The sequence below is a fragment of the Hirundo rustica genome, chromosome 6, assembly GCF_015227805.2.
Source record: "Hirundo rustica isolate bHirRus1 chromosome 6, bHirRus1.pri.v3, whole genome shotgun sequence".
Classification (NCBI taxonomy): domain Eukaryota; kingdom Metazoa; phylum Chordata; class Aves; order Passeriformes; family Hirundinidae; genus Hirundo; species Hirundo rustica.
The window spans coordinates 39,593,607-39,620,331 of record NC_053455.1 but is presented as its reverse complement, the minus strand read 5'-3'; the positions used below and the strand labels follow the sequence as shown (position 1 = coordinate 39,620,331).

The window sequence follows — 26,725 nt, the reverse complement described above, 5'->3', positions numbered from 1 at the left end:
AATGGGCGCGGCGGACACTGGGAGGTGCGGGCGGTGCTGGCGATTTCAAACCCCGCCGAGCCGCCGCCGGACCGTCCCCGGCCCGACCCGCCGGGCCCAGGTGAGCCTCGCCGGCCTTGTCCCCCGCCCCGGTCCCTTTCCCGTCCGCGCCCGCGGGAGGCGGTTAGGCCTTCCTCCGCCGCCAGGCCCGAACCTCCTCGTTTCTCCCGGGGACCGTGTGGAGTCGCGGTCCCGGCGGCGCGACGTCGCCCCCACGGCGATGGCCCGGGCCCGCGGGCTGCGCCGGCATCCGCCCGCGGAGCCCGGCGGCGTGGGGATTGCGGCTGGCAGCGGCGAGAGGCCGCGGCCTGCGCCGCATCGCTCCGCGAAGGTGCAGCTCGCTCAGGCCGCCCGCCAGCCGGGGGCGGTGGGAGCCGCGGGCTCGGCGGCTCCGCTACGGCCGCCTCCGTCCGTTGTGGGTCTGGGCTGCTGGTGGGGGCCTTCCGTGGGAGGCGGCCGGGAGAGTGGGCCTGGGGGCCGGCGGGGAACTGGGCACCCCTTAAGGGAAATGCTGATCGGGCGCCTTCTGTCTCCTGAGGCTGCGGGCAGGATCGGTTCCCCCCCTAGAATGTCCTAAGAAAAATGTTTTCTGGGGTGATTTTAATCTTAAAGCTAAAGGTGCGAGCTCATCTCTCATTTCTGCGGTTCTATTGTTGGGTGCAAATGTTAAGATTGCCAGAGCCCCTCATTAGGAGATGCTTCCTGTTGAATCCTCCCCAGTATACGCCAAGAAGGGCAGGATAGAAGTGTGTGTCCCATGTTTCTGCACACACACCTTTCCTGCACTTCATTTGATTTTGCTTCTGAGTCAGTCTGGTGATTTTTTCCAAAGACAGTAGTTTTCAGGTTGGTGTACACAGGGTTTTCCTCCTGAATCTGGTCTTCTGTCAGTGGGAGACCCTAAGTTTTTGGGTCGGAAGACAGAGGCTGAGGAATGATAATTCAGTGTGCCTTTAGCAAACTAGGATTCTGTTCTAATAATAAAATAAAAAAAGAAAATCATATGTGCTACAGTTTTCTAACTGATTTGTTTTTGTTGTGTATCATCTATCTGATTATTCTGAGGTTTTTACTTTTTGCTGATTTTAGTGTTTGATTTTCTGCTGAACTGCAGTGCAGTTCAAGATGCATTGTACAGGTGAGAAGGGGATGAGTAGTTGTCAGGATGTTGAGCTACCAGCAATGGGAGCCCTTCCTAATGTATTACTTGTGTGTCAAAGAAAGCATTGCTGTAGGCTTTCAGTGGATCTATTAGTTTGAAACTGTAAAGCCACTTAGTTCAGAATGCATGGAGCCTCGAATATTTGAGTATTCTAAAAGTCTACTCACAAAAGTCTGTTACTAAAACTTCGAGAAAGGTTCGCCTCACAAGGCAGAATGATTGAGTGCAAATCGCCTGTATAGTTTTGACTTTGGTGTCCAACATGAGATCAGTTGATTGTGCAAAATTTAGAATTTGGTTTGGTTTTCTTATCTCAGGCTTGGCCTTTCTTTAAACTCGCTGTTTTGGTAGCTTCCTCCCGTGTTGAACTTACAGAGTCACCGTTTGTTGGGTTTTTTTTCTACTTCAAGAAATGTGATAGGGCTAAGCCTTATAAGCAACTTTGAGAGAGTGATATATCAAAGCAGAATCACTGGCAAATTAACTAGGAGACCTGCTATAGGAAAAATTATGTGACAGCTTGATGAGAAGAAATTTGAATTTTTAAGTATGGGAGTTATTCAGACTGCTTTAGATCTGTATTGATGGAAGGTTTCTCCCTTGATATTCTAATATGAAAAAGGGAACGGAACATGATTCCTGGTTCTTGTACACATAGGACTTGCATTTTGTGAGACTTAACTTTCATGCTGGCTCTTGTCCTTCCCCTTGTATGGGCCAGTTATGTAAGCTGGGCCTCTGCCTCTGAGAACAGGGTCTGCCATGGTGGAGCTGTGCTCTCATACCAGTGTCTGCTAAAACGGGAAGATCTTGTTTCTATTTACTAGTCAATGCAGAAAACCTGCGTTTCAGTGTAATGTTATAAATTGTTTCACTCTGTGTGTTTGGTGATAAATTTACAGCTGAAGAGCACTTAGCATGTTGTATGCTTCTTCAGTCAATCTTTTTTTTTCTTTTGGTGCCCAGTTGTCATCTGCAAATGCAGCCCTCCTGTTTGCCCCCTCTTATACATCACTTATGCACATCATGAACAGTACATCCAATTAGAAACCTGAATGTTTTGTGGAGTAAAGATAACTATCTTCATTATCTATTTTGGAGGATTTTATTGTGTAGGATGCATGACTGGAAGGATACCTGAGAGATGTAAATGCTTGCAAACCTTTAATTAAGGTTTTCAAAGTCATGGTCAGTGTTCATCTGGTGCCCTTTTCCTTTTTCCCCTGTTCCTACCTCTCCTCTGTTCCATGCTACCAGCAGCTGTCCTTATATGGTTTATAAAAGAAATGTATAAACTTGTATTGCTAATTTGTTTGTAAACTGTTTAATGTAAATGGTTTCTCAAGGCTCTGCTAGAGCAGGATGGCATTAAAGCTATTTGCATCTGTAGCAGAGTGGTTGATTCAAGACATCATAGTCCAAGACTGATTTGGTGTTGCTGTGCTGGTGCTTTGTTGCAGACTGTTCCTAGTGGTTCATGTTATATGGGTGGAGTTCTGAAGTGACATTGAAAAGCCTCGTTCCCTTTTGTTTAAACTAAATATTGCCCTACACTGGGCAATGTTGCTCTGTCTTGTTTGACTAGAGAGTCTCTTGACCTGAGCATTGTACATTGTCTGGGGTTGTCTATGACAGCTCGATTGCTGCAAATGTCAGATGTTGAAAAGCAGAAGCTGCTGTGCATGTTCGTGCCTTCCCGTTGCAGGGGGTAGAGTGGGGTGGTAGGAGAAGTAACTTGGACAGTTATTTAGTGGGAAGCAGGGCTGGTGCTGGCGGTGCCTGGAAGAGGCTTCTTTCTTCAGCTAGCTAAAAAGATGGCTGGAGAAATACAGCCTTACATCACATGGCCCGATGCTCTGCTGAGGAGGAAGCAAGTGACACCCGGTTTCCACCATACAGGCTTCTTCAGTTGCTATTGTCACTACAGAAAAGGCATCTCAAAATGTCAGACGACGGGCTAGAGAGATTGCTGATGAATCAGCTCTGCCAGAGTGTGCATTACACATCTCGCAGCAGCATGAAATGCGGGGATGGTATGGTGCCAGGCTTCTCGTTCGTACCTCCTTTGGAAGGCACTGTTTCTCCTTCCCCGCGGCTGGCCTTGTTCTTGCTGTCGGGTTTCAGAACCGCTCCCTCCTTCAACTAGGGATCGCTGGATGATTGTGGCCTGGGATAATGCCTGCTGCACGCTCGGGTATGACCGCAGCTCCCTCTGTTAGAGTAGTAATTGTTCTGACGGGTCTGGGCGTTCGGGCTATGACTCATGAGGACAGCAGGCCCGGCGGGCCAAGCTGGTCACTGCTCGCCGGCCCGGCGGCCCCTTCCTTGCCGAGAGGCGGCACCGCAGCCGCCGGCAGGGCCGGGCAGCGCCCGCCGCCGCTCGCCCGGCCCCGCGGGGGCTGCTCGGCGGGAAGGGAGCGCGATGCGCCCGGGGCTGCTGCGGGGTCAGCGCGGCGGGCCCTGCCCTGCCCTGCCCGCCTTTGTCTGGCCCCGGCGCGGGCCGGCTCCCGCCCAGGTGCGGCCGCGGCGCCCCGAGCCCCGCCCGCGGCGGGGAGGGGCTCGTCCCGGCCCGCCCGCGGTTCCCGCCCGCCGCCGCCGGGAGCCGGCCCGGAGCTGTCAGGGTGAGTGTCCGGCCGGGCCCGGCCCAGCCGCGGGCCGTGCGCGGCGGCGCTGGCAGGGCCCGGCCCGGTCCGGCCGTGCGGCGGGGGCGGCGGGCGGAGACAATGCCGGGCGGGAGGGCGGCCTGCTCGGCGTGCCCGGCCGCGGCCTGCCGCCGGGCGCCCGCGGAACGGGAAACGTCGCCGGGCCGCGGGGACGCATCTGGGGCCGCGGGCAGAAGCGGAGGGGATGCTCTTCTGGAAGGCGCTGGGGATGGCGGGGGCGCCGCTAGTTGCAGAGGGAAGGCGTGCTGGAGGGAGCTTCCCTTGGAGAAGGAGGGAGCTAGTGATGCCTCCGCGGAAGCTTTCCTTCATCAGCGGTTCAGGCCGTCCTTTTAAAGAACATCACATGAGCCTTTTCATGCCTGAGCTTTGTAAAACCTCTTGAGGGATGGGGGGCTTTGCAGCTTACAAACGCAGTCCCACTGACATCTTTTACTCCCGACTGTCCACCCTTAGAATTATGTCAGTGCATGCCTGTGCACTTGCCCGTGTGTTGCCCTTTTCCCTTTTGCCCTTCTCGGCTCCGTAAGACTGGCTTCGCTCCAGGCTTACCCATGCAGTTACAAATTGCTTTTGGTCTTAGCTGTAACAGAAGGTCACTTTATTTTGCATTGTCTCTCGCTTTCAGATGAACGCAAAAAAAAGGCCCTGGTTACTTTCAGAGGCCATGTATTAAAATGTATTTTTCCAGAGAAATTAAATGTTTATATATCTTACCAATAACTTGTCATTTGTGCTATTAAAATTTCACTGAGATGAGTTAGGACATACAAGTTAGAGCAGGCAAGAGAGAATTTAATGCTGTTTGTTCTTGAATGCCATTTCGTTGCTGCTGAAGCAGTAACTTCCCTTTAGCATGCATTTCTACTTTTTCTTTTCATTATTCTGAGGTCTTTCTATTTTTTCATCAAGAATCTGTGTATCTTGCAACTTATAATTCATCTACCAATTGGAAATGCCAGCCTTTAAACTGTATTAAATTTTTATTGCCTACTGTGTTATGATTACTTGAGTCTTCAACCTTTTTTTTGAGCTACTTTATGTTGTGTCTAATGGGAAGGTTTGGCTGGCAAATACAAAAACAATGTTGGGCTAAACTTCTAAGAAAGTGAAACTTCATCATTTCAGAACCAAAGAGCAAATGTGACCCAAAACTGCCACTAAACAAACAAGCAAACTATTCTTTCTGCTGGGAAAACTGTGGCTGCACTAACGGAGATCTGTCTGCCAGGAAACATAGTTTTATCTGAAATGTGACATTCAACTATACACACCCCAAATTTGTGCTCTGCTGTATATGAACATTTCAAACAGATTTTTCCTTTAAAAAGTCTAGTCTTGATCTCTCAAAACTTATTCTTGAGTAATGTTTTTGAGAGTCTTTCAAAATGTGAAAATATTTGATGGTGTTCTTGTGCAACAGTAATATTCAATAGGTGAAAGTGAGTAGGGAGAAGCAGACAATCAGTATCAATAAACAGCTGATTTTATTTAGCATAAAATGTCTTCCTAGTTTGCCATTGTATATTTTCTGTAGAAAATGGTCTGGAAGCTGACACTTCTCAATAAAATACAGGGACAGGTGATGAACGTATGCTTCAAAAGAAATCACATTTTATAATGTTAATGATATAAGGACTTTTCCTTAGCAGTACTCCATACTATAATCTATTATGTTAATGCAATTCAGCTCTCCGAATTGTAGCAGGAAAAGCATTTCTTTAGAAGTTGGCTAAGAGCTGTTCAGAGTAGTGCCTGGTGAATTGAAGCTTTGGTGCTTTGATAATTTCTCACAATCTTTTAATGTGCTGATATATTTGTTTCCCAGACTTATGTATATTTGTTCGGGAATTCTCACTTTTACCTTTGAAATTCTTGCATTTGTGCTGCCTTGTAAATGCTTTCCACTCTTGTTGCATTTTGCATGATTTCCCTTCAAAAGATCCTGTTCTTTTCTTGATGGTCTTTATTTTCTCACTGTTCCATAATAAAACTTGCCCTGCCAAGAACTGTCAGGAGAGATTTGTTGTTCTTCTCCACCACAGATTTCTCGGGTGACTTGCTTTTGGAAATGTTGCATTGACCACTTCTATGACAAATGTCTTTCACAAAACTTACTTTGGCAGCTCCGTTGCTTCAGAGGTCTTCTTTTCTGGATTCTACCAAAATGAATGTTGTTACTGAAAGACTTAATTCTGTTTGTTCCAAGTTGTGGCATCAACAAAAAAAATCTATGTAGGTCAAACACTTCATTGCTGAAAATTCACTGGTAATAACAGAATTTAGCTGTGTTATCATATAATGAGACCACTTGCTATTTGGATGTTGAGAAGTAATGACTGGAGGTTTACACATCTTGGCAAAGAAGCTTTTAAGAAAAACCTTTTTGTCAAATGTGGGATACTCTATGATCACACAGAACCCAGTGACTTAATTGGAGAGAGAAACAACCGTCTTTTATTCTGGTAAATAGAAGATGTAGACAGTACAAAATCTTGGCATTAGCACAGACGTGAGTGGTGTTGAAGCTAGAAAGACTGGATGTTTAAGAAGGAGCTTTCCCTCTGTGACCATGGAACACTTTCTGAGAAATTGTCTGTTCTAAAGGGATTTGTAAATTACTGGGGGGAGTATAATTTCATCACTATTTTTAGATGTCAGATTCAGTGCAGAAGGCAACTTAACCCATTTTGTAATTGAAGTATTGATTGTAGATGTTAATGACTAAAAATAGTGGGGGAACTGAGTTGACCAGACTGAAAAAAATAGGTGAAACGCATGGTCATTCAGCTCCCTTCCCTATGTCTCATCATGTGTGAGCCCCCCAAGTTAAGTACATTGTGATGTGGGAAGGGAAATTGTAGATTCCGTTGTGTATCAAGTAAGTATGCAAGCAAGAGGTTGTACTTCATGGCAGTGAGCTGTTGTATATGTGTAAGGATAAAAATGGTCGTAAATCAGTATCGGTCTGGTAATGGACAAGCCTTTTTAATAGGGTTGCTATCGACTTCAGGATTTGAACTGAATTGAGGTTTGTAGTACTGCAGTGAGGACTGTCCTACAGTAAGACTTGTTTCCTTAGCAGAACAGATCTGGAGGGAAATAAATGCTTCTTTTTATGGTTGAAGTAGGAAGTTCATGCTTTTGTCAGTTTTCTATATAAACAGAATGTAGATGTCTAGTACAGGTGCCAAAATTTTATCCTGGTGTTTCTGTTGCTGGCAGGTGTGTTCATGCTTTCTTCCCCTTTCTGTTTTTATTTGGAATAACTGTTGTCCTTGTATTGGTTCCTTATGTGTTCAATGATAACAAAAACAAACAAACAGACAAAAAAACCCCAAAAACCAACCCAAAAAACAAAAAACAAAACAAAAACAAACAAACAAAAACAAACAAACAAAAAAAAACCCAAAAAACCCAACAACAACAAAAAAACCCACCAAGCATTAGCTTGAATTAGTTCCAGGTTTCTAATTAAGAATCAGGACTACTTAATTTTCTATAGAGTTCATTTTGCTTGTTCTTCGCCAAGGTGTATGTGATTTTGGGGAGAGACCACTGCATCTGTTTGTGTTGTCTGCATCCACGCTGAGGAAGTACTCCATTATTTCTATATTGGTGCATTCAAATGAAGACATTCCTAGTGCAAGCTCAGTTTATACTGGCAAAGCTGTCTTGGTTGATGGCATTCGGCTGCAGAACTAAATTGAAGGATGGGGAATTTTACTGCTGGAAACTGTGTTCACTATAGGGCATGCCTGCATCCATTGCTAGGTGGGCTGTTTGGAAAGCTTTTCGTGTGAATTCAGTCCTGGTTTTGGAGACAAGTCATCATCTTCATAGAGTTAGATATGTTTTACCCCCCACTTCTGTATTTGCCATGAACATCTTGCTTTTGGGTGTGGGGTGTTGCTGTGTTGTTTCAGTGTGCATTTTTGGTGGATTTTGGTTTGTCAGTTTTTAATAGGTAAAATGTATTGTTTGAATCAGGAGTCTGTTGATTTCTATTTAATTTTGAACTCTCTCAGTAGGCTGAATGAGGGATAAGAGAACAAATGAGAGGCTGGGGCAGAGAAAACAAGCAGGAGTTTAAACAGATGAGAGCAGATCCATTGCAAAAGGCTGATGGGGTTTGGATGCAGTAACTCACTTGCCCTTTTGACCTCGTATGATTGTTTGGGATTGGTATGGCATTTGAGTTCTATTCTCATTGTAAATTTTAATTTGGAGTACCTTTTTTTTGTCAATTCCTGACATGGAGGAATGCTGTGACTAAGTGGGGGGGGTTTGTTTTTAGTAGGTTGAACATTAAAAAAGATAGTGAAACAGAATTAACAGTTCAGTAGAATGGGTTTTAGGTAGCCTCACTTCTGAGTACTTTGCTTCTTACATAGTGAACAGATCCTTTCATTCTCGGTGGTTTACAGTTCTTTGGCCCTCCCCAAATATTTTTTTTTTCTTTAGAAACACACTTGGTACCACTGTGCTGATATCGAGAAAAAAATAGCCGTATTGTTGTTTGTTTTGAAGAGAAAGGAAATGAGAAGGATGAACCATAATAACGCTTGGATACGCTTGTTTATGTAGTCAACTTGTGTTCTGACATTGACTCTTGTTTTACTGCCATTGGGCAAATTAATAGTGTATGCGATTATAGTGAGAACAGAATTAACATCCGTAGGAACTTGTAGATATTTAGGGCAAGCTTAGTGTCATTTGCAGTGGAGCTGTGTGTGTCAGTGACAGGTTTTGGAGTTCTTTGTGTTTCTTATGGTTTTTCTTTTTTAATTATTGGGAGGCTGGGTTGTTAAGTATTTTCTAACTAATCCAGGAAGGAATAAAAGAGATTGTTTTTACTGTATGCTGTTGTTAGCCTTATTTTGCTACCGAGTTAGCTGTATGTGTTAGTGTTGTGTGGCTGACAGAAGGCTTTGAAGAACTTGCTCTTGTTAATTTATGTGAGTGAAAATGCACCCCTGATTCAAGGGATCAATTTTCTACGGAGAGCCTCTGAGTATTAGGTGAAATACTTTGTAGACTAAAGCATACAGCTTTGCTGGCAGAGGCTGAATTTCTGTTAGGAGCATTCTGCTAGTGTTGTGTACTTATATGCCTGTAGTGATAAATTGTCGTGTATGGCTGGGTTATAGAGTTTTTGGCTTGGTCTGTGGATTCAGACTGGTGTGTTGAAATGTGTTATTCCCTCTCTGGTTTGATTTTGTGCTTATAAATAACACCAGGAGCCCTTTCTACTGCTGCTGCTATTTTAATTTTGCTGACCTCTCTGCTTCAGTCATGTTCTCTCATTATTTTCTGAGCAGTCAGGTTAGTTGTACAATAAGTCTGAGATGGGCATTGAGCCTGAGATCTCATCTGTCATACCCTAATAGTCAATGTTCTTGTTTTAATCTAAGGAAAAGGGACAAGGGGGAAACCACTAAAACTTGAATGACTAAGGATTTGAGCCATACACGTGGCAAGAAATTGATCTCAACAGTTGCTGACGCTGGCTATATTAGCATTAGGGCAAAAATGTGTTTTGTTCTTCTTGGTAACTGTTCATTTCAGTGGTGCTGTTTGTAAAGTTGTTACAATGATTTTCCTTACACTTGCGTCTGATTGTTTTTTGACACTGATTCATGTCACCTGTTGCTAAAAGCATGTCCCAGGAGGAGTTTTTAGTGTTGATGGGAACCCATTTTGGTTTAGTGCCTTAGCTGTTGTGCAATCTTCCTCAAGCTTAGGTGAGATTATATTTCACATGCCTTTTCAGTTTACTAAAAGTTTCACCAACTGAGACTTGTAGTGTCCGAAATACTAGAGATTGCACCGCTCTCTAATCTTTAATGGCCTCTGGTAATTTTCTAGAGCTAAAGAAATAGTGATGTGCTTTTCAAAGTGTGCATCCAAATATAGTTACAACCTTGGATTGCATTATTAGCAATGAGATTTGCTACAGAACTGGGGGATTTTTGGTGGTGGGGAGGGTTAGGGTTGGTTGGGTTTTTTTGTGGTTGAGGTTTTGTTGGTTGCTTGCTTGTTGGTTGGTTGGTTTATTTTTTGGGAGGGTTGGTGTGGGTTTTTTGTGTTATTGTGTGTGGCACTGTTTTCTTTTGCTGGTTTGGTTTTGGGTTTTTTTTACATTTTTTAATTAAGTTTTTGTATTTTTAGGTATGTGTACAGCCAATATGTATTTTTCTGTTTTCTAACTTGTCCTTATCTCCTCAGAAATTACTGTAATTATAGAGAGAGCCTGATTTACAATGGGGGACGACAGTGAGTGGATGAAACTGCCCATTGATCAGAAATGTGAACATAAGGTAGGCAGTCTTGGATTTGGCTTGCTGTGTATCTCTGCTCATGGTGATTTTGTAGTGCTTCTGTATCTAAATGCACTGTAATTGGGTAATCTTGACAGCTGCACGGTGTGAGTATTAACAGATCTGAAGCTGCATCAGCTCTATCCAACCTAGAGGCTGAGTAACCTCTATTAAAGCAGATTTTAGTAGCGTTATATGGCGTAAGCTGAAAGATCAGTGCACTCATTCATGTGGAGAAATTACTCATCTGTAGCTGAAACTATTGCTGGGCTCCCACCTCCTCACTGGTGGTTGCTAGAACTTTTGAAGAGCAGGGGGCAAGACTGGCATCTCTCTATCCAGATCATTCCTGGCGGGAGAAAAAACAAGTATTTTGTCCTGTTGCATGTTATTCATATAGACAATGAAGAGAAATCTGCTGGTGCCAGCTTTCTGAGCATATTTTCAAATATGATTGAAGAGCTTTGTGAGATTGGTGAGTTAAGGTTGTAATAACACAACATTTAAATGTCCAATTTCTGCTTCCAGCTGTGGAAAGCCAGATTAAACGGTTATGAAGAAGCCCTTAAGCTCTTCCAGAAGATAGATGATGAGAAGAGTCCTGAATGGTCTAAGTATCTTGGATTGATAAAGAAATTTGTGACCGACTCCAATGCAGTGGCTCAGCTGAAAGGACTGGAAGCAGCACTTGCTTATGTTGAGAATGCTCATGTAGCTGGGAAGTAAGTCGCCTTTTCTTGGTGCTTTTAGGCTCTTAGGACAGTTCAGTGTGCCTCTCTGAGAAAGACTGCAGCTGCACGTAAACTGCACTGACCACTGACAATTCCGATCTCTACTGTTAGGAGCAGAACTTGCTTTCTAATCCAGAGTACTTGCCAAATGGCAGGCTTTCCTTGTGGATGGCCTCCATGTGCAAATTAAGTTACCGCAAATTGCTTGCAGTGTTCTAAAAAACTATTGAAGGCACTAGTAAAAATTTCTGAAATGGTAAAAAAAGCGAATCACTCATGTAAGTGATGTGAACTGGAATCTCTCTTCTTATTTGATTGAAACAGTCTTATCTGTATGGGGATATTTGTGGAATTTGTACATGAAATAAAATATAGTTATGTTTATGTGACATTGCATTCAGCATAACCAATATGAATGAATCTTCATACCTGCCAATTTCTTCACTTGGTGTTTTTTAGTACTTCTGTGTTGTCTAGCCCATGAAATGGGCCGTAGTCCTGAGGGTGAAATAAAATCATGTAACAGGCCAGGTTAGTGCTTTGGTCCATTGACTTTGTGGCCTGATGAAAATCAATCAGTCTTGCACACTCCTTGATTTAAAAGTGGTGTCAACGATTTAGTTTATCTGAAGCTTAGAAGAATGTGTGAAATACTGTGCTGGGGTTATGTACTGATGCAGTTAACATATTGCAACATATATAATTCCAGGACATGGCATTTATTTGTGAATCTCAACTTGAGAGTGTTAATACACTCCTGAGAATGTCTACTATTCACTGGTGTAGTCTGGTATTAGAATCACATTAACTACAATCTGTGTTCTTTTATAGAGCTACATGACAAAGCCATCCCTTGAGGTTATTTCCTTTAAGGTTATCTTAGGATATAGTCCCTTTTATGTGAAGACTTGATGGGCTTTAGGCTGGATTTGTTGCTGTATGTGTTTTATTCTGTGGATAATGATGTAGAACACTTAATTCACATCAATGGTCCAATACTCTCTCATCTTTCAGGACAACAGGAGAAGTAGCATCTGGAGTTGTAAATAAAGTGTTCAATCAGCCAAAGGCCAGAGCAAAAGAGCTGGGTGAAGATATATGTCTAATGTATATAGAAATTGAAAAAGGAGAGGCAATACAAGAAGAATTATTAAAGGGTCTGGACAACAAAAACCCAAAAATCATAGTAGCATGCATAGAGACACTGAGGAAAGCACTAAGGTAAGCTTTTAGTTCATGGTGTGTTTTGTGGTTCTTTGCTTTTTCCTCACCCCAGAAATATGTGGAGCCTAATTTTATTGCTTAGGTCTTTAGCAGGTCCTTGTTATTGTTGAGTAGAATGCATCTTTCCTGAACTGGTATTTTTTGACAGCATCAGTTTACAACATCATGGGATTTCTTAGATGTGAGGGTTGTCTATGTTGTACAAGCCTCATCTGGATCTCTTTCATTCATGGTAACTGTTTCCCAAACTTCTATTTTCCCAGCCTCTGAGAGGAGGGCAAGATTAGTGTGTCTTGTTCCAGACTGTGAACTTCTTTTCTGAATATCTGTAAGAAGCTCTCTGATGTGAAAACTAAAATGTAGTTTGATTTTTTGGGTTTTTTTAAACCACTGTTTTCCTCACTGATGTGAGCATGTTTAATTGGGTACACAGTGTGTGTTTTTAGAAGAAAGGAAAAAAAAAAAACCAACCAAACAAGCTCATTGCACAGTAAGCTTCTATTGTCCATATAATAATTCCTTTATTGAAAAGGAGAGCTGCTAGTGTTCCCTAAAAATCAAATCCAATTTTAGATGATGTGGTAGGCCTCAGTATTTGATTATTTTTTGGTTCCGTGTCAAGTTTGTTTGCTGCTTTTGAGTGAAAAATACTAGGGCTTTATGAAATTCTTATGCTTGGTGTGTATATATAATTTACTGACCATTAGGGGGTTTTTTAAAGGAAACAAAAAATTTTGGAATTAATGGACAGAACACTTCTTTCTGAGCAAGGTAGTTCATGTGAAAACTGTATAATGTATGTGTAGAGTCCCTTATGTATTTCATCTTTTAGAGAACTTGCTGAGGCATACATAGAGATGTTCCTTGTTAAACTGATTGTTTCAGGCTTCGGTAATGTCAAAATAAAGCCTTAGGCTTAACACATCACCTTTGCTTCTGCTAAGTGAAACAACTGTTCTATATTTAAGAATATATTTTAGCTGTTTTAAATTGCTTATCTGGTTAAATGTCCTTTCAACAGTGCAGTGTAATTAGAAACCTGCATGACCTTCCTCAGTAGCTTTCAATTAACTTCTTCTGTAAAATTCCACATGGTTGTTTTTTTTTTTTTTTTTGCTTAGATGCAGTATTTTAAATTTTTTTGTGATGTTAAATATTCTCATGCAGCCCTCTTGGCTTAAACTCCATCTTCTGCTTCTGAGCTGTGTTACTACTTAAATTTTTCTTATGCTTTGATAGGCTTTCTGCATTGATAACAAAATTTGTCTGTGTTGTACCTAGGTGGCTAGCTTGAATGCATAACTAGTTTAATTTCTGGTGTTCTCTATCTTGTGCTAAGGTTTCTGTTCTTTCTTGTTATGTGAATTAGATTATATGAATTAGATACAAGTAAGTTTGCATAGGCATTTCTCCCAATATGCTCTCTTTTTGAGTCATGATAGAAAAATTGAATTCTTGGGCAACTCATTTGTTCACATATTTAAATTGTGTTACTTCCAAGACCTCTTTCAAGGGTTTTTATACTTAGTATTTTTCAAAGTTGATGTGGAAATAAAATGATGTGCACTAGAATTTCTAGAAAGTAAGACACATAGATTCTAGCTGTTGAGCAGCCTTTTTTACTTCTTTTTTATGTGCAACTTGAATTGCAGGGAACAATAAGAAAAAGTGTGATTGGTAGAAAGGTTAATTCAGAATTAAGAAGAAATGTTTCTGAATCAAACCCCCCCCCGGCTTTTGAGATGCTTTATGTATGATACTTTAGGAACTATAGCAGTTAATTTTACTATGAGTTTGAGAAGAAAGTTCTTGTGTTCTTATTCATCAGAGATTGAAATAGGAAGTTCTGTGTGGTAAGTGCAACAGCATGTGGAATCTTCTGTCAAGGAAGGGTGATTGGCTGGGGAAATTTGGTTTGTGTGTTCCTTCAGTGGCACATATTTCAGCACATATGTTTTCCGTGAAGATGACCCAAGCTCACTATAATTATCTGGTCCTACAAGTGGAAAAGTGACTAATGCTTTTACAGCAGTTTGCTTCCAAGGATAGACAAAGGAGATTCTATTCTGATTAAAAAAAAAAGAGAGAAGAGAGAGAGAGAAAGAAGTAGGTCACACAAATTTTGGTCTAAGGACAACTTCTTTCTTCTCTCTTGTCTTTTTTCCCCCCTGGCAAGGGAGCCAATTTAAGCACTGGATTGGATTAAGTGCTTTGAAGTCATTTGAGAGGTCTGATTTTGTAATTCCAAGCTGGGTGTGGATGTTAATTTTGATAGGGCATATATTCTTTAAATTTTACAGTAGCATCTCAAAATAGTATCTAGCATAATGGTTTGAGTAAATGACAAAATTGTTAAATGTGCACTGGAAGGCTTTCATAGACTATTTTTTAAAAAATGAGCTGTAATTTGTGGATTGCTCCCTGTTCGTGGTCACTGATGCTATTCCGTGTGTTTAACTTGCAGTGAATTTGGTTCAAAGATAATCTCACTGAAGCCAATCATCAAAGTATTGCCAAAACTTTTTGAATCTCGGGAGAAGGCTGTTCGAGACGAAGCCAAGCTCCTTGCTGTGGAGATCTACCGTTGGATAAGGGATGCTCTGAGACCTCCATTGCAGAACATAAATTCCGTTCAAGTAGGCAGGAAGTATTTCTGTATCCAAACATTTGATGCTCATCCTCCCTCATTCTGTGATTTTGGGCATTCTTAAAGCCAAAACTGTATTTTTTTTTTATTAGCTCCATTTAACTTTACCCAAAACTTTGGTCACTCCTAGTCATTTGTAAGGAAATCCTAACAATGTTTGGTTGCTCTGAACGTATATGAAGTTGTAGGGTGAAGCATCACATTGAAACTGGGGATGGCAGTTGAGCAGTAGAATGTAGCAGAATAGTTGCCCTTGTAAGAGACCCTTGCACAGAAAATCTTTAAGTCAATAATTTTCATTCTCAGTTGTCCTTTTTCCTGAAGTTTTTTCCTCTGTGCATCTCTTCATACTTATTCTGATGATGCTCAGGATGTGATTGTTTCCCTTCAGGAAGTGGCATTGCATTATGATAGATAGATAGAATATTTCATAATTTTAAAACTTTATAAATTATGCATCCTTTCCTCCTACCTGATTTAATTATGTTCAGGTGGAAAGCAGTAGCTTGCTTTAAAAGGCCATGTTTAAGAAAAACCAAACTTTCATCAAATGTAGCTCAGCATGTTTGTTTTATCTTAGTTTTAGTGTGTAATAATAGTAAAGGAAAGCTTCCTTCATGCTCAGCCATTTTTATTTCAAAATGTCTACAGAGGGGCCACACCGTTCTGACTGTTCTATTATTTGTTCTTACATAAATGCTTTGCAATGTTATTTCTTCTGTGGATATGCTTAGTCAAAGACTTCTGAACATGAACATGAATGTGAAGTCACTCCTTTTATGGCAGAAAAAAGATAGTGAAAGGTAGTGCTGTCTTGGCACTGTCTTGGTTGAAATGGGAAAACTGTAATGGCTTGCTCGTCTTGGAGTATGTCCATAATGTCTCTGATACGATGATTCTTTTCCCTGTTGGCAGCTAAAAGAACTGGAAGAAGAATGGATCAAAGTGTCATCAGCTGCTCCTAAGCAGACCAGGTTCCTGCGTTCCCAACAGGAGCTGAAAGCAAAATTTGAGCAGCAGCAGGGCCTTGGAGGAGATGCAGATGGAGGTAAACTGTTTGATCTCTGAACTCTATTGGCAAATATATTGTATGTAGTTTGTGAAGGGTTGCATTAAATTGTAAAGGAGCTGGTACATGAAGCGTACTACACGAGAGGAAAATGTGTCTGAGGCAAAAACTTTATATTATAGAATATCTGTCTTTTGAAATAGCAAAATCGCAACTGCTGATAGCACTTCCTAAACAGTGAGCCTTAGGTGGTGCTCTAGTCAAAATTTTGTGTCACTCTGCTTATACATTTCTCTCTCCTGGTTGCAGGAGATGATGATGAGGAAGAAGCGGTACCACAAGTAGATGCATATGAGTTGCTTGAAGCTGTAGAAATTCTCTCCAAGCTTCCCAAAGACTTCTATGAAAAAATAGTAAGCATAAACTGAAGTACTCCCTGTTAATTCTTTGTATAGCTGATGAATCTTAAGACTTCTGGGAAATTCTGCAGTGTGTGCTTTAGTGCCACATGGATAATAACAAACTAGTGTTAAAAACATAGGGGCTATCATAAATAAGTTTTAAAGTTGGATTTAGCAGCAAGGAAACTGTAATTTTAAGGGGCTGAAGCATGTCCTGGGAGGGGACTGTATTTCATATTTCATTGCAATTTCTGATGTTGAACTGTAGAGAGACCTTGATTTTCTCAGGATGGAATAAAGGTTTTTAATCTAAGGTTTGTGGCAAGTGTGCTTCTCCAGAACTGTTTATACTTATAGATTAATGTCAATTATTTGCTCTGCAGGAAGCAAAAAAGTGGCAAGAAAGGAAAGAAGCTCTAGAGGCTGTTGAACTGCTAGTGAAAAATCCCAAGCTGGAATCAGGAGACTATGCAGACTTGGTGAAAGCTCTCAAAAAGGTAGGAAATAAAACTCAGAGTGCACATATAATTTAATATTTTTTTGTAATTTATTTTTATGATAGTTTAAAAGTTACAGTGATTTAATACTCATGAGTAGAAAATTACTAGCTGGAACAGTTTTGGAAATAATCCAATCTGTGGCCCACTGATTATTGTAAGAAATTCTTCCATGTCTCTGAAACTGAGATTTTCTCTTCAGGTTGTTGGAAAGGATACAAATGTTATGTTAGTTGCTTTGGCTGCCAAATGCCTTGCTGGACTAGCTACAGGCCTCCGAAAGAAATTTGGACAGTATGCAGGGCATGTAAGTAAGAGTATGTACTTTTTTCCTGATTTTATTCATGCTGGACACCTTTTTTTCCCTTTCCTTTTTCCCTGTCAAGCCTTGGTATTTATCAAAGGTGTTCTTCGTACAGTTTAGGAGCGTTTACCAGCCCCTTAAAAGAGTAAGCATTGAACTACTTGCCTAGATCTTTGTAGCTTAAGTTTCAAAGGACCTTCTTCATTCACACTGAGCAACATGAAATTTTCTGGTGCAATATAAGTCTTCTCTACTAAGAAAATGGAATTGTTCTGCCATTAAATGAACTTTATTTACATTACCTCATCCTAGAGATACTCCCACAGGAATGTATTTGTAGGCCACAGTGAAAAAGACAGCTTCTAAATCAGAGTGCTACTTAGCACCTCCATGGTGTATGTTTTATGTTGGTTGGGGTTGTTTTTTTTTTCAGTGTGGGGGATGGTAGGTGGTGGGTGTTCTGTTTCCTAGTTGCCTGGGTTCTGTGGGGGTTTTTGTCTGCTTTAAATGGCAAAAAAAAAAAAAAAAAATTTGAGATTTTTGGTACCAAAATGTTCTGGTGCTTGAGTTTAGTGCTGTTTGTTCTCTCCTTTGCTGTTCATCTCTTACCAGTAGCTAATATCAGGGAATACAGTAAAGCTTAATCAGTATGTGGAAACAAAGAGAGCTTTTAATAAGTTTCAATTCTCACTCATTTCTCAAGCCTCTGTCACTGTGTTCTTTAAGCTGCTGAGTCAATTTTTTCATGTGATAAGCAAGAGCAATGGGGTTAGAGAACAGATATTCCTGGCTGCTGGTAGGATTGTCTCTGAATTGGGAAATTGCTAAATCTCACTGCTTCAGAAACATTCAAGTCTCCTGAACTCTGAACAATAGTTTGGACAGTCACTTTCATTCTGAAAGCTGTCTGTAGTTATATAAATCATTCTTGCATCTGTTTTATAGTTGATTTCTGAAGGTTAACCCTTATAGGTTCAGAGTTAGTGTTGAAAAAGCCAAGCTTCTGAAATAAGGGTGTAGCTCTATGGTTGCCGAGCAAGTGGCGTTGAGATGACTTTTTCAGTATTGTAATGGCAGCTCTGAATTGCATAATCTCAATACTCACTTTAGCAGTTCACTTGATTTGTTCGCTGGAATTATTTACTTGTGAGGAAGATGTAGAGTTCTCCTGAGAGTGGGCATTGAAGTGTTATAAAACAGAATTGTATGATTATAAACTCTATTACTTAAATATAGAACTGCAGTGCTAGCCTGCAATCTGTGTTCTAACAAGGGAAGTGAAATCATGCATAGAATCATACTCCTCACTATAATTGAGTACATGTGTGCTAGCTTCACTTCTGACTGCATTTGTACCCCTGAACTGATTTTTCTTTCCTTCCCACATGGGCTATGGCTTCTAACTTCCGTGTTAAAAAATGCTCATTTTACTTGTCAGCATTTTCTAAAACAGGGGCCTAATGATTTTAAATATCTCCTCCTTATGACTTTGTTCTCTGTAGGGTGTAGGGATGTCTAGCACCTCAGTAGCGTGTATGATGGTCTTTGTGGTGCCATCTTATTATCTGAAAGTTTTGTGAGTGTTGGAGTCTGTGAACTGGGAATTTGGAGGCTGCAGCCCAAAAAAGGATACCACCTGAGCCTAGGTCACAGTGGATCACAAGGGGCTGAGATCCCATAGTCAGCTTCTGAGTAGAAAGCAAATCTATTTTTTGTTGTGCAAGAGCATGTAACTTCTGTAAAACATCTGACTGCTTCCAAACTATGAACATTTATGTTTCTGAAAATCTTGAAAATAGCCTGCTTTCCACAGTTAAGACCTACATGTTTCTGGCTCAGTGACAGAAGTCCTCACTGTTACAGAGTCCATACTAAAGTGGAACTGTTCATATTACTGGCACATGGGAATGTCTGCAGTGTTGTAATTGTTTTTCCTTCCCCCCCCCCTTGAATATTTTATTTATTTGTTTTTTCAGCAGTGGCTTTCTGAGCACCTAGACTAGGTAGAAATTGCTGTCAAATTCCATTATGGCAGTGTTTACTGTCAGATGTGCTTTTTCAAGGTGATAGATCTGAAAAATATTACTGCAGAGAGGATTCTGGTTGCTTTAGAGTCATGATTTTGTCAAGTGTGGATCAGATGAGGACTTCTTAATGAGCCATGCTTAGTGCTGTCAGAAAGCTGGGAAAGAGGAAAGGTTAAATGCCTTCTTGGATTCTTAGAATACAAGAGCCCAGCACCATTTATATTGTGAAATCATTAATTTCCATTCTATTACTCTGTATTCCAGCATAATTCCATAATCTGTAATTATGTGAATTTATAGGTCTGCTTTTTGTTATGAAATTGTTTAAAAATCTGTATTTGTTAGTAGAGTGACTGGAATGAGTTTAATATCAGAGAATAGCAAGAATAAATTAGTTCAGACTGCTACTGTGTACTTCTGGAAAGGGACAGTGGAGATCTTTGAATTACTGTTTTTTCTGCAAAGCGCCAGGGCACAGACTATCAGGCTTTCCAGTTATATTAGTGAAGTCATCAGTTTGATATTTTTGTTCCCTTTTCCATAGGTTGTTCCAACAATCCTGGAGAAATTCAAAGAGAAGAAGCCCCAGGTAGTGCAAGCACTGCAGGAGGCCATTGATGCAATCTTTCTTACAGTAAGTAAGAGTGACGATTTCCCCATTGTCTGAAAATTTGTCTCTAATTTTGATTTGCTTTTCTCTTTACTGAAATTATGACTTTTTTATTCAACACTGTAGACCACATTGCAGAACATAAGTGAAGATATTTTGGCAGTCATGGACAACAAAAACCCAACAATTAAGCAGCAAACATCCCTTTTCATTGCAAGAAGCTTCCGACACTGCACACCTTCTACTCTGCCAAAAAGCCTGCTGAAACCTTTCTGTGCTGCTCTTCTCAAGGTAAAGCAGAAGGAGTTGATACTTGTCTGGCATTGACTTGAGCACCGTTGTGGTGAAACCTTGAATTGTTTGAGGAGAAAGACCTGAAGGTAGTGCAGAGACCAGAGAGTTCTTGTGTGCTCTGTAGCCCTCAGAGTCAGTTTTGGCTGATGTCAAACTTGAAGGTGACTATCAGTCAGGGGAACAATTCTGTTTCCTTTATCTTAGCTTTTTGGAAGCTGTAGACTCGCTAAGTTTGTAATAGATTAAGAGAGTGGTTTACAACTGTTATCCCAGACACTGCCAGTTGCTTCTTGCACGTTGCTGACAAGTTTTTGTTGGAATGCTGTTGTTTACTATGAATAAAAGAGCAACCATCATTGATTCATATATGGCAGTGACACTAGATCATTTATCAGTGTAAATGATAATCAAGTATACTTTTTTCTTATTGTAAATAGCCCTTTCCTTGGTATAGTCAATATCCGTGGCTTAGAAATGGAAATTTGAACAGGATTGCAGAACTTTAAACTCTTTATGAACTTCCATGATGTTTAAAGCATGAATGTTCAACCTCTTCTTGTGGAAAAAAAGCAAAGATGAGAAAATGGCTGTATCTGAGAAAAAGTATACTTGGTCAGAACATAGGAAAGTGAAGTGAGAAACAACCTATTTCTTTCTGCACTGTAATGTCAAGAATTACTCTGTAGCAGATTCAGATTTTAAATAATGGGAGAGGATATGTATAGAAGGTGTTTAGATATGAGCCACAAGTCACATGACATAAATTGTCTTTCTCTGCAGCATATCAATGATTCTGCTCCTGAAGTAAGAGATGCTGGATTTGAAGCATTAGGCACTGCCTTGAAAGTAGCTGGAGAGAAAGCTGTGAATCCATTTCTAGCAGATGTAGACAAACTAAAGCTTGATCGGGTGAGTATTGTTATAAATGTTGTAAAAAAGGTTCATTTATCCATTTAAGATTCATCTTAGGCTAGAGAAGGTGAAAGACGATGCTTTAGCCTAGTAATTTCAGCACAGATTTTTGAAGACGTATTTTTTACTTAAATGTTACTGATGTTGCAAGGAATCTGAAAATCTCTTCATTCTTACATAAAGTATCTGGCTGTATTATCTGTGAGGTAGGTTGTGAGAGCTAGTTGTGTTTTTGGTTGGTGGTATATGGAGTTAACACTTTGTTGTCTGAAACAAGCTTTTAGGTCACAACCATATGGTCTAATTTTTATTATTAGGTAGGAATTGGTATTAAAGACTTACTTCGCATTAACAAAGTTGCTATACTTTCGCATAAGCTGACAGGTATGTTGACTGAATGAAGATTTTATAATTTAAGGTGCTCAGACTTAAGTGTGAATATTTTCTTTGTATATAAATGCACTTCATTTTGAACTAGGAGAATTATTTTTGCAATACAGTGATGGTGGATATCAGTGGCTGATTGACCTTACTATTGCAGGAGCACTGGATAACAACGTTTTGTAAAGTAAACAACTTAAAACTCTTCACACTTTTTCCACATTGGTCAAGTTTGAGCCACTGGTAAAGGGACACTGTGCATCCAATTGTGGTAGCTAAATAGCTTCTTTCCACCCCCACCTTTTTTTTCTTCCCCGCTGTTTGGTAGATTAAAGAGTGTGCTGAAAAGGTGGAATTGGTTTATGGTAAAAAACCAGGAGGAGCAGCTGAGAAAAAAGAAGCCAAGCCTGTTACTGGAAAGAGCGCTGCTCTTGCAGGACCTGCAGGAGATAAAGAAACAAAAGATGCAGCAGCCAAGCCAGGACCACTGAAGAAAGCATCTGCAGTGAAGGTAAGAGTCTAACAATCTCTTGTATGTGATTGCATCAAATAGTTACTGCAGATCAAAGGTGTCCTGTTGAACATCTGCCTCCGCTGAGCTACCACTGGCCTTTTGCAGGAGGAGGTGAACCTAATAGCAAAACAGATCTGGGATGTTCTGGGAATGTAATGAAATCTCAGTTTGTAATGCTGCAAACTGTCTTGTCATGTCTCAATACCAGATTTTGATTTGGAAATAGTGATAAAAGACTGCAGGCATTCAGAGGAGCCTCCGATTGTAACATTGATGTGCTCTGTGACACAGTAATGCTTGACTGAAGTCAACATTTCTTTTAGCTAGCAAGGTTACTAATTAAGTATTGAATATTTTCACCATCATTTTTAGTTTATTCCTTTGTATCTTTTGAAGTGATTTGCCTGTATTTCTTTAATATAATTCTTTGGGTGTTAAAAATTGACTGCAGTAGATGGTCTTCGTAATATGCAACTTAGTTCTTCAGGTGGGATACCAGGAAGTGAATAGGAGAATAGATAAAATTTTTGAAATCTGTTGGTACTCAGATAACTTGAGAAAGAGACACCGGTCACAAGTTTAGTATCTAACCAGCATCCATAGGAAAACATACAGATGAAGTTATTATTTTCTGAACTTTCGCAAATATATCATCCTTTCCTTCTTCATCTTTCATTGTCCTATTATGTGTTGTAAAACCTGTAGTCTAAAAAGCAGTATATTAATTAGCTCTAGCTTATCTCTGCCTGTAGTTGTTATGCTATCCTGAAGTATGTCTTTTTTGGACCTTAGGATATAGGAGTGTAGCGTAGGAAGAACAACAGTTCTTTTGATATCTGAGCTAGAGACCTATTTGATCTTGGATAACTTGTCCATTAACTTTCTAGGCTGGGGTCCCACCGAAGAAAGGCAAACCAGCTGCAACTGCAGGTACAGGAGGTGCTGGGGCTAAAGGCAAGAAGGGTCCTGAGACCAAAGAAATCTTTGAGTCGGAGCTGTCTGTGAGTATTCTGCTATTCTCTGAAATACAGAGCCCTCTGTAACTAAAGATGGCACCTTTGGTTAGTCAGTTCTTCAGGTACTACAGACTTTTTCAAGGAGATTGCTTGTGTTAAAAGAAGGGAAAGCAGTGTGTATAAATTTATAACTGCTGAAATGGGTCCTTAGTAAATACACCTGTTCTTCAGGCTGTTGTTGGAACCAGGCCAAATAGGACAGTAAGCAATAAATTACACTTACACCCTTGTAACAGGGTATATTGTTGTCCCTGAAGTAGGAAGAGATAAAAAAAAACTAGTGATACTTCATATGCAATTTAGGACACATGATTTGCTGAAGGAGTCTGGTATTAAAAGCCTGAGAATACATTGTTCTGGAGTTTACATTGAAATCTGAAGTGAAATAAAGTAATAATTAAATGAACTAATAAAAATCTCTTCTGTGCTGCTCATATTAAGTTACACTTCAAAAAAATTACTGAATTCTGCATGTCAGCTGAGCATTTACCTACTTTCTTGGTAGGGAACTGGCTAAACTCAGGTATCTGTGGGTCAAACAGTAACAAAAAACCCATTAAAGCTTTGCTTGTATTTGCAAGTTTTTTTGGACTGTCACTCCAAACCATAGTTATATTTGGAGTGTTGCTTAGAGTGAATAATTTCTATTGTGTATCCAATTTGTATTGCTAGTTACACAGTAGAAAATGAGAATACAGTTCCTGAAGGTGATGCAGACATGAGTGAAACAAGGGAAGTTTTTATCACTAGATAACGTTCATTTTCCATTTTGCTAAAATGGAGACAGAAGATATGTTTTCTTTTAGCTGCCCTCATCACCTTCTGGTTCATTGTTGTCAGTGTTTATTCAGACTTGATCCAAAGTTACCTTGCAAATTTTAGGTTACCTCTGCTTGATTCTTTAGCAGGTAGTTGGTATTCAAGTTTATTTTGACTGTCTGCACAGCTTCTCATACTTTCCAGAGATTACTTTTCTGTTGCAGTGCAGTTTTAGCAGCTTTTTAAACCCACAAGACCCCTAAACTACAATCCATACTAAGATATTTCAATCTACAACAGAACCCTTTTCCTATTCTGTAAATGCACCACAGCACAAGGGTCAGTCCAGTGAATTACTCGTCCGTAAGGTTGCTGCCCTCCTCTGAAGGGATATGATGGAGTGTTAACCTTGTTCTGATCTGTCTGCAGATAGAAGTATGTGAAGAGAAAGCTGCTGCTGTCCTTCCAGCTTCTTGTATCCAGCAGCTGGATAGTGGTAACTGGAAAGAGAGGCTTGCCTGCATGGAGGAGTTTCAGAAGGTACGTTGGAGCTGTTGATAAGAGAGGCACTAGGGAAAGAGAAAACAGTTAATAATTTCTTCAGCTCTTTAGGCTTGGTAAGTCTCCTGAAATACTTGCTAGTGGTAGTTGTATGTCGGCACTTCAGATGGATTAAACAATACTTGCAAAAGCCAAATTGCTTATATGGTTTAAATTCCATAACAATAGTGGAGTAAGTATTTCTCCTTAATGTAGTTAGTTGTGCTTTTGTCAAAAATGCTTGTATTTTGATTGAGAATACTTAGCAGTCTTCTTAAAACTACAAGTAATTGTAAAGCTTGGTCTCAAAAATAGCTAGATTAAAACAGAAGGTTTTGCAACAACTAGTCCAAATCTATTACAAACAAGTTCCTGTTTGTTTGTTGTTCCTTAGGCAGCAGTTGATTATAACCAGCTACTTGCCAGTTGAAATTTTTATATTTAGAGGCATATACAGTATTAGCAGTCTTCACAGCTAGTGGAAAGTGCTTCATATAGTCAGAAACAAAAAAAGCATCAAATGTCCTTCAGATGGTATCCATCAGACCTTTGAGAGTTCACATTCAGAAAAGCTTCAACTGCAGATGTACAAGTAGTTCGTATCACTACACCAGTACAGTGATGACTGAGCTTTTAATATTTTAGTGGGAAAAGTGATTAACTTCAGTTAGGAAATGGTGACTGGCTGCATTGAAATGCTGCTGCAGAAGTCTGCTTTATTAAAATGTTGCCATTTCAGTTGAATGGATAAGCCTAACAACAGCTAAACCCCATTATTTAGATCATATTCAGGTTTAATCTCTGCAGTGTAGTCAACCCATGAAAGCTGCATAGTATACTTCATCTTAAAAACAAAAGCAGCTTTTTGAGGGGCAGGTGGGTTGTTCAGGGAATTTTTTGTTTCTGTTTAATTAAGTGTTAAATTCCTAGGGTGGAAATGGCCAATAGTGTGTATTAAGGACATTTGTTGAAGAACATTAAAGGAGTAGTGATGTGAATACTGTAGATTAAATGTTGGCTCAGTACCTCAGACTCCTTGTAAAAGTGGCTCTTCAGGTAAATTACTACGCTGAGAATTTCTGTAATTTAATTTAGTATCGAGAAAAGAGTTTGAGGACAGTTGAGAATTTCCATTTGAGCTTTGTATAATTTGTGACCCACTGGCTAACTTAATTTATCCTTTAGGCTGTTGAGCTTATGGAAAGAAGTGAAATGCCTTGCCAAGCCCTAGTAAGAATGCTGGCCAAGAAACCTGGTTGGAAGGAAACAAATTTTCAGGTAATCCTTGAGTACCTAAATAGCCCATTTTTGTTAATATAAAGTAGTTTCCAGGTAAAAGGCTGTAAGTGCATATGTCGCTGTGGCCACAGTTTATCTGTAATTAATGAGAACATAAACTCTCAAACTGGATTTTATTTTGTTGAGAGTTGCGACTCTAGATGTCCTCTAAGGTATCCAAATACTTCCTTTAGATGTATATGTATACGTGTGCATATATGTAAGCGTGTGTGTATGTAAGTTCTAAAAGTAGATGATGGCAGCCCAGTATTATTGGTTGTGTGTATACATATAGTATGTATTTGTGTGTACACACAGTTATTGTGTATAATCGCACAAAACACCTATATGTGTGTGTGTACAAAACATGCATATTCAAATATATATATGCAAATACTAATTTTGTGTATATGTTAGTATTTACCCACAAATCCATATAATTCTTATATGTATCTATAGATATATGGAATGAGAAAAACTAGTCTAAAATACACGAAGACATCAGTAACTTTCTTTCTTGCTTTTTGGACATTGCAGGTGATGCAGATGAAACTGCATATAGTTGCACTGATTGCACAGAAAGGAAACTTCTCCAAAACTTCAGCACAGGTTGTGCTGGATGGTCTCGTGGACAAGGTTGGTGATGTGAAATGTGGAACTAATGCAAAAGAGGCCATGACAGCAATAGCAGAAGCATGTCAGTTGCCATGGACTGCTGAGCAGGTGAGTGAGCAGCAAAAGTATTCTTTCAGTAAATAAAATCAGAAATAATATGTAGGGTGTCGTTTCACTCTGAGAAGTCAATCCCAAATCTTCGATTTTTCTCTGTTGCATGAAAAGTGATTTGTTTGCTCTCAAGATGCTTCCTGAGGCAGAAGTTAAATACATATTCCTCTAAAATTGGAAATAGAATCATAGGATGGTTTGAGTTGGAAGGGACTTTAAAAATCATCTAGATCCTCCTCCCACACCATGGGCAGGGATACCTTCTACTACACCAGGTTGCTCAAAGCCCTGTCCAGCCTGGTCTTGAACATTTCCAGGGATGGGGCAGCCTCAACTCCTCTCTCAGTTCAGACACATTTCTCTTTGTCCAACCACTCTATACCTATTTCAAAAGTTTTCTTGGAGGCCTCCTTCAGGTACTGAAGGGCCACAAGATCACTCTGGAGCTTTATCCAGACTGAAAAATTCCAATTCTGTCAGCCTTTCCTCATAGGAGAGGTGCTCCATCCTTTTAATCACAGTGGCCCTGCTCTGTACTCATTCCAGCAGATCCTTCCTGTGCTGAATGCCCAGAAGTGGGTGCAGCGTTGGGGGGAGGGTCTCACAAGAGCAGAGCAGAGGGGCGGAATCCCCTCCCTCACCCTGCTGGCCACAGTGCTTTTGGTGCAGCCCAG

The 26,725-nt window shown here is 40.4% G+C and overlaps 1 protein-coding gene across 6 annotated transcripts in view; it reads left to right on the top strand.

Moving 5' to 3' along the window:
- Positions 1-26,725, top strand: part of CKAP5 (cytoskeleton associated protein 5) — a 53,145-nt gene continuing 26,420 nt past the window's right edge. For 2 of the 6 annotated variants that reach the window (XM_040066007.1, XM_040066006.2), the window contains exons 1-17: positions 1-100; positions 10,090-10,181; positions 10,710-10,903; positions 11,927-12,133; positions 14,601-14,772; positions 15,699-15,831; positions 16,102-16,205; positions 16,577-16,690; positions 16,893-16,997; positions 19,566-19,655; positions 19,758-19,922; positions 20,706-20,834; positions 21,547-21,729; positions 22,620-22,733; positions 23,937-24,047; positions 25,233-25,325; positions 25,863-26,048. In XM_040066007.1, coding sequence (XP_039921941.1) covers positions 10,125-10,181; positions 10,710-10,903; positions 11,927-12,133; positions 14,601-14,772; positions 15,699-15,831; positions 16,102-16,205; positions 16,577-16,690; positions 16,893-16,997; positions 19,566-19,655; positions 19,758-19,922; positions 20,706-20,834; positions 21,547-21,729; positions 22,620-22,733; positions 23,937-24,047; positions 25,233-25,325; positions 25,863-26,048 — 2,157 coding nt within the window. In that variant the 5' untranslated portion in view covers positions 1-100; positions 10,090-10,124. Of the gene's footprint in view, positions 101-3,772; positions 3,823-10,086; positions 10,182-10,709; positions 10,904-11,926; positions 12,134-14,600; positions 14,773-15,698; positions 15,832-16,101; positions 16,206-16,576; positions 16,691-16,892; positions 16,998-19,565; positions 19,656-19,757; positions 19,923-20,705; positions 20,835-21,546; positions 21,730-22,619; positions 22,734-23,936; positions 24,048-25,232; positions 25,326-25,862; positions 26,049-26,725 lie in introns of those variants that run through there. The other 4 variants (XM_040066004.1, XM_040066005.2, XM_040066009.1 and 1 more) reach the window with 4 other exon arrangements.